General features: G+C 42.1%; 1 protein-coding gene across 1 annotated transcript; it reads right to left on the bottom strand.

Moving 5' to 3' along the window:
* Positions 1-3,278: 3,278 nt before the first annotated feature.
* Positions 3,279-11,040, bottom strand: AP-2sigma (adaptor protein complex 2, sigma subunit). The gene is made up of 4 exons (XM_076212438.1): positions 10,924-11,040; positions 8,457-8,606; positions 4,862-5,035; positions 3,279-4,082 (listed from the first exon to the last, which is right to left on the bottom strand). Exons 1-4 carry the CDS (start codon positions 10,924-10,926, stop codon positions 3,981-3,983), a joined length of 429 nt encoding a protein of 142 aa, XP_076068553.1. The 5' UTR covers positions 10,927-11,040; the 3' UTR covers positions 3,279-3,980.
* Between the last annotated feature and the right edge of the window lie 4,171 nt (positions 11,041-15,211).

Raw genomic sequence — 15,211 nt, 5'->3', positions numbered from 1 at the left:
CTAACATTACAGTATGCAGTGAGACCTATCATTAACGGACATTAATTAGCTGTTTGCTGTGTTTTCAGTGCTGTTGTTTAGTGTGTGCCACCCAAAACACAGCGAATTAACGTCCGTTAATGAGAGGTCTCACTGTACAAACAATATATATGCTCAGGGCCCCGACATGGGTAAGTGCTGCCCCAGAGCGAGTTGAAAAGTGCCACCCCCCCCCACACACATACCACCACCTTCCACATCTGATGGTCACTAGCATGATTCACATGTAACATTCATCCACAAAGTTTATACACACAACTCATGATAAATAAATCATGCATTAAAAGCACATTAAGGGGAATTTGCTTTACCTTCTTTTCACCAAAAGTGCCACCCCGGGGCATTGCCCCCCCCCCCTGCCCTTCCCCTTGTCGGGACCCAGTATATGCTCAGTTTTAAATTATGCAAGACCTGCTTGGGCCTCTAACCTCTCTGTGAAGCACCACAACTCCATGCAGACTATAAAGAACAAAGACTTTAAGATAATTACAGGCTGCACAAATATAAAAGCTTAAGACCATCTAAATCATGAAATGAAAGTCCTCAAAGTCAAGGATCCCCTTGACACAAGAGGCACAAAAATACTTGCTGTAGCCTCCACAAACACAAGCCACCCACTACACCACTTACCAGAACACTCATACATGCCAAGAAACATCAGAACAACACCCAAATACTCTCTTCTCTTTCTCCACAGCCACCAGATACCCACCTCCAGAAGCATAACCCATTACAAATATCTGTCCAGGATGTAACACTTCACCCCATACTATTTAACATGTTATGGAAGACTGGACTTTAGACAATTAGGCACACCAACAACACAATATATAGTCTATAAGGGATTTATGAGAAAACCCCATTGCAGCCATGGCATTCTGCAAGGAGACAGGACTGTTCAGCCAGACGGTCTGAGTAATGTCATCATAATCATCTCCCTTATATGGAAGGTATCCAGCCAGGGCATGCTACCACATTCCACTTGTCTCCCCCTCATCTTAGCTCTATACAAATACAACAAGAACTCCAAAGTTTTTTCCCAGAAAGATATATAGGAGGTGCTCAAGAACTTGCCAGGAACTGTAGGGGTGCAGGCTTCCAGTGTTGAGACAATATTTATTAACAGATTCACACAGATTTGGTTTGTGCTGGGCAGTGGTGAAAATTGAAAGAAACAAGAGTTGTTTGCAAATGATACCTTGAAGCTAAGTCGGAGGAGAGGTTATTGTTGTTGTTGTTGTCGTTCCCTAGACTGTCTGTCCGAGCAGTCCCGTCTCCCCAAGGAATGCTACAGCCGAAACTGGGTTTTCCCACAAATCCTTTATAGAGTGTATGTTGTGTTGTTTGCGTGCATGATTGTGTATAATGCTGTCTTCCATTATGTGTTGTATGGTATGGGGTGAAGTGTTACATCCTGGGCAGCTGTTCACAACGCGGTCATCCAGCCTCTTCTGGTAGCTTAGAAGTGCTGGGTGGTGGCCGCACTGCAGTCTGGCCAAGTGGACTCTGTCCTTTCGTGGGAGAGAGGATTCAGAATGGTGGATATCAGGGGGTCTGGCATGCAGCAGTGTGTTGTCTTTCAGTGTGTTAATGGAGCAGTGAGTGATATGATTATGAATATGTTTCCGGAGGCTGGTATTTGGTGGTTGTGGAGGAAGAGAAGAGAGTATTTGTGTGTAATAAAGGTCTTTGGGTGTTGTTTTAATGTTTCTTGGTGTGTGTGGGTGTTCTGCAGCTGCAGCGTCTACGTCGTGGGACCACCCCCCAACCCCAAGAGTTGGGGGCCAAACAGCAGCAACCAACCCTGGCCATCAGCTCTACGCAGGTGGCACCGATCGGAGGAGAGGTTGAAGCAGTTGGTGGCAAAGTTTGAGATGGTATGAGAGTAAATGGTAATACATACATACACATACCATAGGCTTTTTCCCCCTACACGGGGGGTAGCCAGAAGAAAAAGGCATAGAAACCACTCCCACCCATTCCATTTCCTATATATTCCATTCCCCTCCACCCTCCCTCTTATCTTGGCACCTCCTGGATGACAGGTCATCCCTGCATCCTGTCCACTGCCCTGGGTCAGAAGCAGTGCCACAAGACAAATGGTAATGCTTAAGTAAATGCGGGCAAAACTAAGGTGATGAGATGTTCAAGGGAGATGGGGTGGGAGTGATATGGAGACAAATCTAAAAGGCTGGAGGAAGTGGAGAGCTTACAAGCATTTAGGATCACATGTAACCGAGAACAGAGTAGCATTAAAGGTTAATTACAGATTAAGGAAAACAACCATACATCTAGAGGGAATGAAGTGTCGGATACAAGCATCTGGGGATGAACACAATGAGACAACTGTAGAAAGGGATGATTGTTGCCATAATACTGTATAGAGCAGACTTTGAATTCAAAGAGTCATAAAGTAAAATCCTAAACATGTTTGAGATGCTATGTACAAGAAGTGTGGTAGGGGTTACAAGGATGGACAGTGAAAAATGTGGAGACGAGACAGATAGTAGTGGTGGAAAGAGTTGCCAGGTAAAGAGCTGATCAAGGAATACTGGGATGGTTTGGGCATATGGATAGAATAAAGAAAGATTTTTTTTTTTTTTTTTTTATAATGTGGAAGGTGGGGGTGGATGTAGTAAACTTCAATAGAGGACTGAAATGAGATGAATGGATAGGGTGAAAAGGTCACATGTTTAAGAAAAATGTCAAGCTGGGAAAGGAGAAAGCAAGATATAGGTGTGAGTGGATTTTGGTTGTGAATGACTGGAGAATCGACGTGGTCTAAAGGGATTTCTTGTCTACTGAGTCAATTCTTAAGTGGGTGAAGGGGAAGGGTGAACACTTAATGTAATGGTGGAGGTAAACTAACTTCAGCTGTTGTGGTGCTGCATCTTACTGTATTGCCTTTGACCCGAGAAAATGGTGGGGGACATAAACGACCCTTCATTCGCAGAAAGGACAATAAATGGGTTTTTGGATCATTGTGTTATGGGCAAAGCTGGGTATATGCTTTTAGCTGGCCACCTACTTATAAGGGGGACAAGGCTTTTTGGTACATGAGTATCAGACCCACAATATGTACAACACAGCCAAAGTTACTTCCCTGTGAATCTTGAGCCAAACTCATTGGCAGTTACCTATAGGCCACAGGTCTTCTGCAAGAGACTAGGGGCAATGGATTGAGGCAAAAATTATTACTATAATACATCAAAAAGGAACAAAGAAGAATCAAACTCTACTAATGAATTTAACTTTAATTTGTGAGTACATTCACCAGCCTGAGAACATTCATTCTTGTATGAAGAAGTATGGTTATGATGCTTCTATAACAGCTGCATGGAATGTTCATCAACTCTATTTTGTAAAAAGAGTTACAACTGGAAAGCTGACCACTGTCTCCTCTTCCTCTCTTATTTTATTTCAAAGTTCATCCAGGCCTATTGAACACAAATGGCTATCAATCTGAACTATTTAACAAAAAAAACATACATGGCATGAACGGAGTGTTGGTTCATGCCTAACAAAGTTTAAGGCAGGATAACTTATCTGAATATATTATACTGTAGTTTGAAATTTATATACTAACTTAGTTTTGTTACAAAGCAAATTTACACACATGCACGGGTCATACACTGTCTTACCTATATACATTTCACATGATTTAAACATCACAGTACTAACAATTTAAACTAACATCTTTACTATATCTCGTCTTGCACTTTTGGCAACATGGAGTCAAATATACCAGAAAGAAATATTCAAGGTACTTTAAAAGTTCCTTGTACATTCTACCAAAAGGAAAGACAATTAAGTATTACACCCAAAACATGGGCTACTGAGTTGTTTTTTGTTGTCATAGTCTGAGTGTGCCAGTCTTCTTCAAAGAAAACAGAAATACAACATATACCCACACACATATACAAATATACACACATAATCGTTTACTCCAATGAATTTAACATCAACAACTGTTTCAACACCTTGGTCTGACTGGTTTCCCTGATCTCTCCAGCCAAGAACATTTCATCCACAACACTGTACACCTGAGGAGAAAGAAAAATAAAATAATTAACTGACCCAGAAAAACAATCCTAACAACCCACACAATAAATAAATTGATAATCATATTTTATTTATCATTTACCTACTAAAATCCCAAAATAACAATGATTACACAATGGTATTTAGTATAAAAACCCATCTTATATAAATATAAATGAAGGGTCCTGCAAGATGGACTGCAGAGCTGCCCATTTTCAAAATTTGTCAACCCCATCATCATCAGGAGGTAGAGCACTAATGGCCTTATTCTCAGTTCTTGGACTGGTCTACAGACATCTATCAATCTTAACTGTACTACTTGATTCTAGTCACACATGGAGAACTGACAGCCTGCAAATGTTCCCCTCCTACTACTTTCAGCCAGACATAAAACAGTCCCACACTAACACAAAACCAACAACATTCCATATTTCCTTTCCAGAGAAATCTGCGGGAGGGCCTAAGGATTCTTGCCAACTGCTGTGCTGTGAGCCTGCAGCTTTCCAGGCTACAACAATTTTTATTATCAATATCATTGTGTGTCTTGTTGCATTGCTTCCGACCCAGGGCAATGGGCAAGATGCAAGGATGACCCATCATCCAGGAGGAGCCAAGCAAACGGAGGGATGGAGGAATGGTGAACAGGAGTGGAATGGGTGGGGATGAAATGGGTGGAAGTAGAATTACGCCTTTTGACTTTGGCTACCTCCCTTGTGAGGGAGAAAAAGCCCTTGGTATATGTATGTAATATCATCACTATCATCATCGATATTATTCTCACCTTATAAAAGTTGAAGACGAGGTCAAGCTCACACACATTATGAAAATATTCATTGAGGACTTCTACAAAATTGTGAATGGCTTCAAGATATGCCAAATTATTATCGGCAATATCCACACAAATGCAGAAGTACAATCCCGCATACCGCCGGTACACAATCTTGAAATTTCGAAACTGAAAAAACAAAAATAATTTTATACATTGTTTGTAAATAAATATTGCTCTAAAATTACATTAAAGAACTACACTCACTTGACCTTTACTCGCAAATGCCACTGAACACTACTATTCCAAGAATGAGACAAGGGTACACATGGATCACATGGATACCCACAGGTACATAGAGATATAGATAGATAAAGGAGAGAGGGGAGAGATATATATATATATATATATATAGAGAGAGAGAGAGAGAGAGAGAGAGAGAGAGGGGGGGAAGGGAAGGGGGAGGGTGAGAGAGGGAGAGAGAGGAGGGAGGAAGGGAGAAAGAGAGGGAGAGGGAGAGAGAGGATGGAGGAAGGGAGAAAGAGAGGGAGAGGGAGAGAGAGGATGGAGGAAGGGAGAAAGAGAGGGAGAGGGAGAGAGAGGAGGGAGGAAGGGAGAAAGAGAGGGAGAGGGAGAGAGAGGAGGGAGGAAGGGAGAAAGAGGAGGGAGGAAGGGAGAAAGAGAGGGAGAGGGAGAGAGAGGAGGGAGGAAGGGAGAAAGAGAGGGAGAGAGAGGAGGGAGGAAGGGAGAAAGAGAGGGAGAGGGAGAGAGAGGAGGGAGGAAGGGAGGGAGGGAGGGAGGGAGAGAGAGAGGAGGGAGGGAGGAAGGGAGAGAGAGAGAGAGGAGGGAGGAAGGGAGAGAGAAAGAGAGAGAGGGAGGAGGGAGAGAGAGAGAGAGGAGGGAGGAAAGGAGAGAAGGAGGGAGGAAGGGAGATAGAAAGAGCAAGTGAGAGAGAGAAAGGGGGAGAGCAAGAGAGAGAGAGAAAGGGGGAGAGCAAGAGAGAGAAAGGGGGAGAGCAAGAAGAGAGAGAAAGGGGGAGAGCAAGAGAGAGAAACGGGAGAGCAAGAGATAGAGAGAAAGGGGGAGAGCAAGAGATAGAGAGAAAGGGGGAGCAAGAGAGAGAGAGAGAAAGGGGGAGAGCAAGAGAGAGAGAGAGAAAGGGGGAGAGCAAGAGAGAGAGAGAAAGGGGGAGAGCAAGAGAGAGAGAGAGAAAGGGGGAGAGCAAGAGAGAGAGAGAGAGAGAGAGCAAGAGAGAGAAAGAGGGAGAGCAAGAGAGAGAAAGAGGGAGAGCAAGAGAGAAAGAGGGAGAGCAAGAGAAAGATAGAGAGCAAGAGAGAGAAAAAGGGAGAGCAACAGAGAGAAAAAGGGAGATCAACAGAGAGAAAAAAGGGAGAGCAACAGAGAGAAAAAGGGAGAGCAACAGAGAGAGAAAAAGGGAGAGCACCAGAGAGAGAGAAAAAGGGAGAGCAACAGAGAGAGAGAGAAAAAGGGAGAGCAAGAGAGAGAGAGAAAAAGGGAGAGCAAGAGAGAGAGAAAAAAAGGGAGAGCAAGAGAGAAAAAGGGAGAGCAACAGAGAAAGAGGGAGAGCAAGAGAGAGACAGAGAGAGCAAGAGGGAGAGAGAGAGAAAGAGGGAGAGCAAGAGAGAGTAACAGAGAAAAAGGGAGAAAGAGGGAGAGCAAGAGAGAAAAAGGGAGAGCAAGAGAGAAAGAGGGAGAGCAAGAGAGAAAGAGGGAGAGCAAGAGAGAAAGAGTGAGAGCAAGAGAGAGAGAAAGAGGGAGAGATGGAGAGCAAGAGAGAAAGTGGGAGAGATGGAGAGCAAGAGAGAAAGTGGGAGAGATGGAGAGCAAGAGAGAAAGTGGGAGAGATGGAGAGCAAGAGAGAAAGAGGGAGAGAGTGAGAGCAAGAGAGAAAGAGGGAGAGAGTGAGAGCAAGAGAGAAAGAGGGAGAGAGTGAGAGCAAGAGAGAAAGAGGGAGAGAGTGAGAGCAAGAGAGAAAGAGGGAGAGAGTGAGAGCAAGAGAGAAAGAGGGAGAGAGTGAGAGCAAGAGAGAAAGAGGGAGAGAGTGAGAGCAAGAGAGAAAGAGGGAGAGATGGAGAGCAAGAGAGAAAGAGGGAGAGAGTGAGAGAAAGAGTGAGAGAGTGAGAGAAAGAGTGAGAGAAAGAGTGAGAGCAAGAGAGAAAGAGGGAGAGAGTGAGAGCAAGAGAGAAAGAGGGAGAGAGTGAGAGCAAGAGAGAAAGAGGGAGAGAGTGAGAGCAAGAGAGAAAGAGGGAGAGAGTGAGAGCAAGAGAGAAAGAGGGAGAGAGTGAGAGCAAGAGAGAAAGAGGGAGAGAGTGAGAGCAAGAGAGAAAGAGGGAGAGAGTGAGAGAAACAGAGTAAGAGGGAGAGAGTGAGAGCAAGAGAGAAAGAGGGAGAGAGTGAGAGCAAGAGAGAAAGAGGGAGAGCAAGAGAGAAAGAGGGAGAGAGTGAGAGCAAGAGAGAAAGAGGGAGAGAGTGAGAGCAAGAGAGAAAGAAGGAGAGAGTGAGAGCAAGAGAGAAAGAAGGAGAGCGTGAGAGCAAGAGAGAAAGAGGGAGAGAGTGAGAGCAAGAGAGAAAGAGGGAGAGAGTGAGAGCAAGAGAGAAAGAGGGAGAGAGTGAGAGCAAGAGAGAAAGAGGGAGAGAGTGAGAGCAAGAGAGAAAGAGGGAGAGAGTGAGAGCAAGAGAGAAAGAGGGAGAGAGTGAGAGCAAGAGAGAGAGAGAGAGAGAGAGAGAGAGAGAGAGAGAGAGAGAGAGAGAGAGAGAGAGAGAGAGAGGGGAGATAGAAAGTGGGAAAAAATAATATATATATGTATCAGTTGGTCGAGCGGTCTAAGGCGGTAGTCATGGCGGGCCTCTTGTCGTCATGTACAGCGCAGATTCGAATCCTTGCGCGATGGTCATAAAAATTATCTGATTAATGTCGCTGTCCACTAGCGAATTCCTCGTATGGTTACAATGACGAAGCGTGAAAAGGATTCGATCCGGTCCTTACCCCTCCCACGAGTGTACTTGGTCGTATGGTAAAAATGAGAATAGGGTTGCAGGTAGTGACCTTCTCAATCTCGAGAACCAGTAAGTGTTCTGAGTTCGTACGATTTTAAGTATCAGTTGGTCGAGCGGTCTAAGGCGGTAGTCATGGCGGGCCTCTTGTCGTCATGTACAGCGCAGGTTCAAATCCTTGCGCGATGGTCATAAAAATTATCTGATTAATGTCGCTGTCCACTAGCGAATTCCTCGTATATATATATATATATGTATATATATATATATGTACATATATATATACATATATATATATATATATAGATACATATATATATATATATATATGTAGACAGAGAGAAAATAAGGGAGAAGGGGAGAGGGAGATAGAGGAGAGCGAGGGATGAGAGAGATATAGGAGATAGATACAAGAGAAAGGAGAGAGATACAGGAGATAGATATAGGAGAGAGAGGGAAGGAGGGAGAGAGGAGTATCTTAAGCCAACTTGACTAACATTTTCCATTAATTATACACTCTGCAATTCTAATGATCCAATACTTTTAAATTCACAATTTTTCCTCAGCTATAACTTCAAATAAACACAGTACAAACCTCCACAAAGTTGGTGTGCTTTGCATCCCTGACCGTGACAACAGCATGCACTTCTTCAATCAGCTTTTGCTTCTCGTCATCATCAAAATTCATATACCACTTAGCTAAACGAGTCTTGCCAGCTCGATTTTGTATGAGAATGAAGCGAATCTGCAAAGGAAAATGAAAAGGATATCAACATGGACCTCGTAAGTCTATCACTACTGCATACAGAAACCAGATTACCGAGTGGAATTCATGGATCAATGTGTGGTGGGAATGGATTATGGATAAAGGTCTCTATGGTACTGTATGACTCAGATGATTATGCAGGATAACTGCAGACATGGGGTTGAAGATAAAGCAAACAGCTGCGAAAACAGCAAAGAATTTAGTTGCATAGTCTGTAGAGATACAGCTGCATAACCCATTCCACAGTCAGAGCTGAAGTTGTCTATATAGACTTTGATGGCAGGGGAACAAGAGGACCTGTGGCATATACTTCTCATTGATAATGATGGTTGCACAGTGTATGGACAATAACTTTAATGGAATTAGTTATAAAAGTCCTACAAGACACAGTATTAGGTCTATGAAGCATAGTTTTAGCACTATAGGAATTGTTATGCTCATGAAGTATAGCATTAAGCCTAAGATAATTATAAAGTATTTAAAAAGGAGAAGTCCTTTTACTGCCACATGTAATAGGAGTTACCAGTAACTGTTATATCTAAATGCTGGACTGCAATATCCTAGGTGTGGATAAATCTGACCCACTAATCAGCATAATATACAAATATCTAATAAAAAAGATAAAACATGTGTAGGTATGATACAAGGCCTACATTGGGTCAGGTGTGATAGTATTAAACCTGAAATACATAATGTTTGGTTTGAGATGTATCAATACCTCCATGACAGTCTGGATGGTTTGATTAGATTATGAATTCTTTTCACAATAGCACACACGTGTGGCATTAGGCCTAATGTGGAATGTGGTTAAGAAAAGTGCATACATATACCAAGGGCTTTTTCCCCTTCACAAGGGAGGTAGCCAAACTCAAGAGGCATAATTCCACTCCTATCCATTTCATCCCCACTCATTCCACTCCTGTTCACCACCTCTCCTTCCTCTCATACTGGCTCCTCCTGGATGACAGGTCATCCCTGCATCTTGCCCATCACCCTAGGTCAGACACTATGCAGCAAGACAGAGCACATCCATATCCAGGTTACGGAAAGTAAAAGGAAAATGATGGAAAGATATTAGGCCTATGACAAGTGCCTGGTCAAAAAAAAAAAAAAAAAAAAAAAAAAATTATTTTGTAGTGATATTTCACAAATCTTGAATGATTACAATATTGTTGATATATAAAATTCATACCCATACATCCAGTTCTGATCTAGATCCCTCATTTCTGATAGGATAGAAAGGGGATTACTAGTATCTTTCAAAATACATTAAGCATCATTAGAAAATATACACATGCTTTACTAACACAATGGCTATTACACTCTAAAAACCTATTAAATCTATCAAGCCTTGGGTCTATCAACATCATGACTACATTCAGTATTACGGAAAATGTTGTGAAAAATTCATTTGGCCTTACATGATCTGCAGTAAACAGTGACTTTCAATATTCCCTTGCATCATGCATTTCAAATTTAAAATTCTGGTGCTTACAGTCTGTAAATAGAACCCATCCTATTTCAATTAAAACCTAATCAACAAATTATTACACACCCAATTCTTACTATCTTGGATGAGTATTTCTCAGTAACAGTGTCAGTGATGAAGGTATTGCATCATTTGCTTGATTTAGCAATAGCCACTGTGTACTATGTAAATCTAAGTTTTAAAATCTTGCCAGAATACATTCATGAACAACAGTAGGCAAGCACATTAACATTGATTTAATTAAAGTTTTACTAACCCAACTATATTAAACCTTGATTTTTTCTTTATAAGATAACCATAATGTCATTTCATTACAACATCTGTCATAAGATTACTAAGTTTCATGACTTTCAAACCAGCTTATAAGTACATAACAAAAGTCTGATGAAGTACAACAAAAATCATAAATGACCCAAGTCAATAAATACGTATGCACCAGCTCTAATTACACTTATAGCCTACTCTTGTTATTTAATGTACTATTTCAGCAGACCATCAAGGATACCACGAAACTATTATTTACACTATTTCGAACACGTACAGAGGTAATTAATTCTGGAAAGTATAAGTCTTCTTTGAAATTTCACACATACCACTCGAAGAAACAACAGGAAACAATTTTTGTGGCACTGGCTACTCCCACCAAGTATGGGTACTGCCTAAATATGCGCTTACCCAGTTTCAAGAGACCCCATTATAAGAGCCACAATGCAATTTAACATATATACTTTTATTACTTGCCATTCAATAACATCCCTGAATATTATGCTTGTCTTAAAATAACGACAGAAAATATCAATTGATTACCATTGTCACCGTCTGCGTGTCCGAAGTCTTACTACCACCTCCCACCTAAACGTCAACAGTACGGCCCTGCCAATATTCAGGGTGGTTTTCTCAGATGACTACTACGTTGTAGATCTGATACTGTCGTGGAACATTAATAAACTGTCTTTTTCCATATTGTTGCAAAGCCAATGCCTGGAAATGTAAATAAATTTTGAAATAATTTTACAAACTGCATGATACCTTGCTATACATTTGTTTATTGAGTATGTGAATATAACCCCGACGCAATTAAAATGTAGTTTACGAGCTACACTATATATTGCGTGACAACAAATTCTAGTTCAAACAACTATATGGTGTTTGGGTTGGATCTATACCGTCATAGATTTCTTCGTATCGACCGTATTTGATGGATGTCTACATTTCCGTAGTTCCTCTGTAAGTCGATGAAAGATTATACAACTTTACCACGTGCACCATACGGATAATGAAAGAGTGCTATCAACTTTCAAATGTATACCCAAATTTACACCATAGATCATACGGAAATTCATTATGTTTGAGAATTATTAAAAGACCAGAAAATGGCTTGCGTAACGTACGAGTGTCATTGGATTTGTTTTTATCCGTATACCAAAAGACCTCCCCTTTGTCAGGAGGGAAGGTTGCCGAGCCAAAGCATGTACTTGCCCAACACCCACATCACCCCCACCCCCTAAAAGAAAAAAAAATCGTCGTCCCTTCCATCTCAGCAATCAGCACTCGTGGATGAAGGGTTTTCCCCGACTCCCGCCACAATACTCGGATCAGAGGCAATGCAGCAAGACACAGTGCTTCCACAGTAGAATTTCAGCCATAGGGTTTAGCTTAACCATTTCATTCGATGGTAACCACTCCATCCCCATCTCATCCACTCGAGAAATTTACGTAGTGGATAACAAGATCCCTTCGGGCTGAGTCATTTCTTCGTCGATCTATAACCGCTCCCCTGTGCACTTTCTCTTCCCTGCCCGACAACATTCCTCTTGCATTCAAAGCCCCATTCAACCCGTCCATTCACTTCATTCTTAGTCTTCCCCTTGTTCCTTTCATCCATTTATGATTTCCACATATATATTTTTTTTATTATTTCTTCATTCTTTCCAAATAACCAAACGATCTCAGCACTCTCTAATCAACCCTATCTTCCAGTTCCCTTTCCACTTCCACTTTCTGCTTCCTTTCCACATTCCTCACTCTATCCACCCTCAGAACTCTTTATATATACTTCTGAGTCACTTTATGAATGCAGGGCACGATGATATACAAGGGAACATTCTACCGATCGCGTGCGCTCTCGTATTTTGTAGTTCTACTGCAGTGGATTTAATTGGAATTTTACAATTCAAATACTACCAAAATGAGCATCAGTGTTAGAAAAACACACTGTAATTCATGTTATTTATCTGTTCATAGAAGGCTGCGTTTGGCAGTTCAAATCATTGTTGGCTACCTATATTTCCGTTACCAGCTCTATGCGAGAGCAGCTTTCGAAAATAAAGTGTGAAAATATTTCTCACAAATTTTATGACTAGTCACAGAGCGCGCTTCTGTCGATTGAAAAAAGTACGAGCCAAGGAAATTGGTTAGTTTTGTTGAATTTGACAGTCGACATGTTCATTGCGGGAAGTTACTCTAAATATATAGCTACATACATACCAAAGGGTCTTTCCCCCTGGGCAATGGCTGAATCAAAACTTACACCAATCCCGCATCCACCATAATCCGATGCCCCTCTCCTAAGGTCATTCCTGTCTCAGCTACTCCACACAGGTTCAAAACAATGCAGCGAGACACGGTCTTCTTATCAGGGGTAATCATTGGCACCGGGTTGCAGTTGCATGTACATGACTGCAAACCACATTTGCCTACATCATATTTATTTTATTTATCATTATATTTATTATTTTTTGCTGACTCAAATTGTAAAAAGACTGCTGCATTTTCATGTTTCTTTTTTGAAGTGTATGTTATTATATTCTATTCTTTCTGAGTAATAATTTAGGACCTACAATTTCACAGATAAGGTCAAGATTAAGTGTGTCAGTACTCCAATGAATCACAATTTCTGTTGTTCTGGCAGTGAAGTTTATTTCTGGGGCCCCTCTCCACTGCTCCACAATTTGTGGAGTAATATATAGATATATTTCTACCGCATGCCAATTATTGCAAACCAGTGTCATTTCACTTGTGTAAATGGTGTACTGATGCTAAAATTTGGTAAATATACAGAAATTTGGTTTTCTTACTTGAGCTTCCCACCCTTGATCAACATGACAGAGGATGTGGACATCAGGTACTACTGATGTTACAGTCAATAAGTTTTACATACATACATATACCAAGGCTTTTTCCCCCTTACAAGGGAGGTAGCCAAAAAGAAAAAGGCATAAAATCATTCACACCCATTCCATCCCTAAATACACTCCACTCCCCTCCACCCTCCCTCCTATCTTAGCACCTCCTGGATGACGGGTCATTCCTGCACCTTGTCCACTGCCCTGGGTCAGAGGCAGTGTCGCAAGTCACAGCACATCCACAGCTTCATTAAATCGGCGACCCCCCTCTCCGTCCCCCATGCATAAAAGGAGAAGACGGGGAGAAATCCCTTCGGGCTGCGTCAAATTTTGCTCACACATACTACCTCACCCCCCATCCCACCTCATGCATCACATCATCATCCATATACAACCATTCTCCATTCACCCCTGTCTTCTGTCCTCTCCCATCCTTCCTCAACACATTCTCCTCTTCCCCAAAGCCCCCTTTACCCCATCCATCCATCTCATCCTAGGACATCCCCTCATGTTCACTCCCTCCACACCTCTTTTACTAGTCTTTCTTCACTCATTCTTTCCATGTGTCCAAACCATCCCAATACTCTTTCATCAATCCTATCTCCCAACTCCCTTTCCACCCCTATTCTCCTCCTCACCTCCTCATTTCTCACTCTATCCAGCCTAGTAACCCCCATTATACTTCTCAGACACCTCATCTCAAACACATTCAAACTCCTTCTCTCTCCCTCTCTTATGTTCCATGTTTCTGCCCCATACAGTGCTGTTGGCACAATCACTCCTTCATACAGTCTCCTCTTAGCATCCATTCCCAAATGTCTATTCCTCATTACACTTTTTAATCCACCAAGGCATTTACTTGCTTCTCTCAATCTACATTCTACCTCCACCTTTTCCTGCCACATTTGCACCCAAGTGTCTAAAACTATCCACTTCCTCCAGTCGCTCTCCCTTAATGCTCACTTCCAGTCTGCTGCCACTTTCACCCCTTGTACATCTCATCACCTTACTTTTACCCACATTTATCTTCAGCTCTCTTCTATCACACACTCTCCCAAACTCTGTCACCAACTTCCTCGATCCCTCCTCCGATCCTGCCACAATCACAGTGTTGTCTGCAAACAACAGCTGGCTCACCTCCCACTTTTCTCCATTTTCTTTAACGATCTCCAATCCCTGACCCACCACCCTTGCATTTACCTCTCACACCACCCCATCCACGTTCAAGTTGAACAGCAAGGGCAACATAACACATCCCTGACGAAGTCCCATCTTTACCTCAACCCACTCACAACAAGTTAGACCTGACTGGAGAATGGCTGGATGTTGACTTAGACAACATGGAACAGCTGGCTCAAAACAAGAATGTAGAGGCACATAATAGCAGCCAAGGTTCTCAAGAGGCCTATCATGCCAGATGTGTGAATACGAGTATCAATCCCAGCAACTCCATCAGGAGATGCAGTCCTGAAGGAATGGCATTCAGTTTCTGGACTGATCATAGGATCAATATCAACTTCAGTTGTATTCTTACACCTTTCCACACATGCATTGTGGATAGTAAGGTGGATGTGTGTGTATTTGTGGTAGCAAAAAGATGTAAACTAGAGAGAATGGGAGTTTATGTGGTGGAGAGGAAGGTTTGTGCAGTTGATCCTGATACTGTGCTTATGGTCAATGGGGTTATTGGGATAGGAGTGTTGGAAGGAGGTTCCACTGGAGTGGTGGAGATACTTCTAAGGTGGACTATCATGAATATGACTTGTTTTCAGGTTTTTTAAATTTATGTGTTCCAAGACTTTGATGTAGAGGACTTGGCTTTAATACCTCATCTTACACTACCCCACTCCAAAAATGACTCATGGGCAAATCAGGTCACTGTTACCAATTACCTGGATAAAGGATCACCCACCTTTTACTGCTTAGATCAGAAGTGATGTAGCAAGGCACAGCAGGGCCTAACAGCTGGA

Source organism: Oratosquilla oratoria, chromosome 30 (assembly GCF_046742065.1).
Source record: "Oratosquilla oratoria isolate Oo_2021 chromosome 30, ASM4674206v1, whole genome shotgun sequence".
NCBI classification, from domain to species: Eukaryota; Metazoa; Arthropoda; class Malacostraca; order Stomatopoda; family Squillidae; genus Oratosquilla; species Oratosquilla oratoria.
The sequence above is the reverse complement of the archived record's forward strand: the minus strand, read 5'-3'. Positions and strand labels throughout refer to the sequence as shown.

Excerpts from the sequence above, each read along its gene's own strand:
- AP-2sigma (XM_076212438.1), bottom strand. Across the intron at positions 5,036-8,456 it reads AGCACACCAACTTTGTGGAG|TTTCGAAATTTCAAGATTGT; the intron begins GTTTGTACTGTG and ends TTGTTTTTTCAG. Across the intron at positions 4,083-4,861 it reads TCGTCTTCAACTTTTATAAG|GTGTACAGTGTTGTGGATGA; the intron begins GTGAGAATAATA and ends CTTTCTCCTCAG.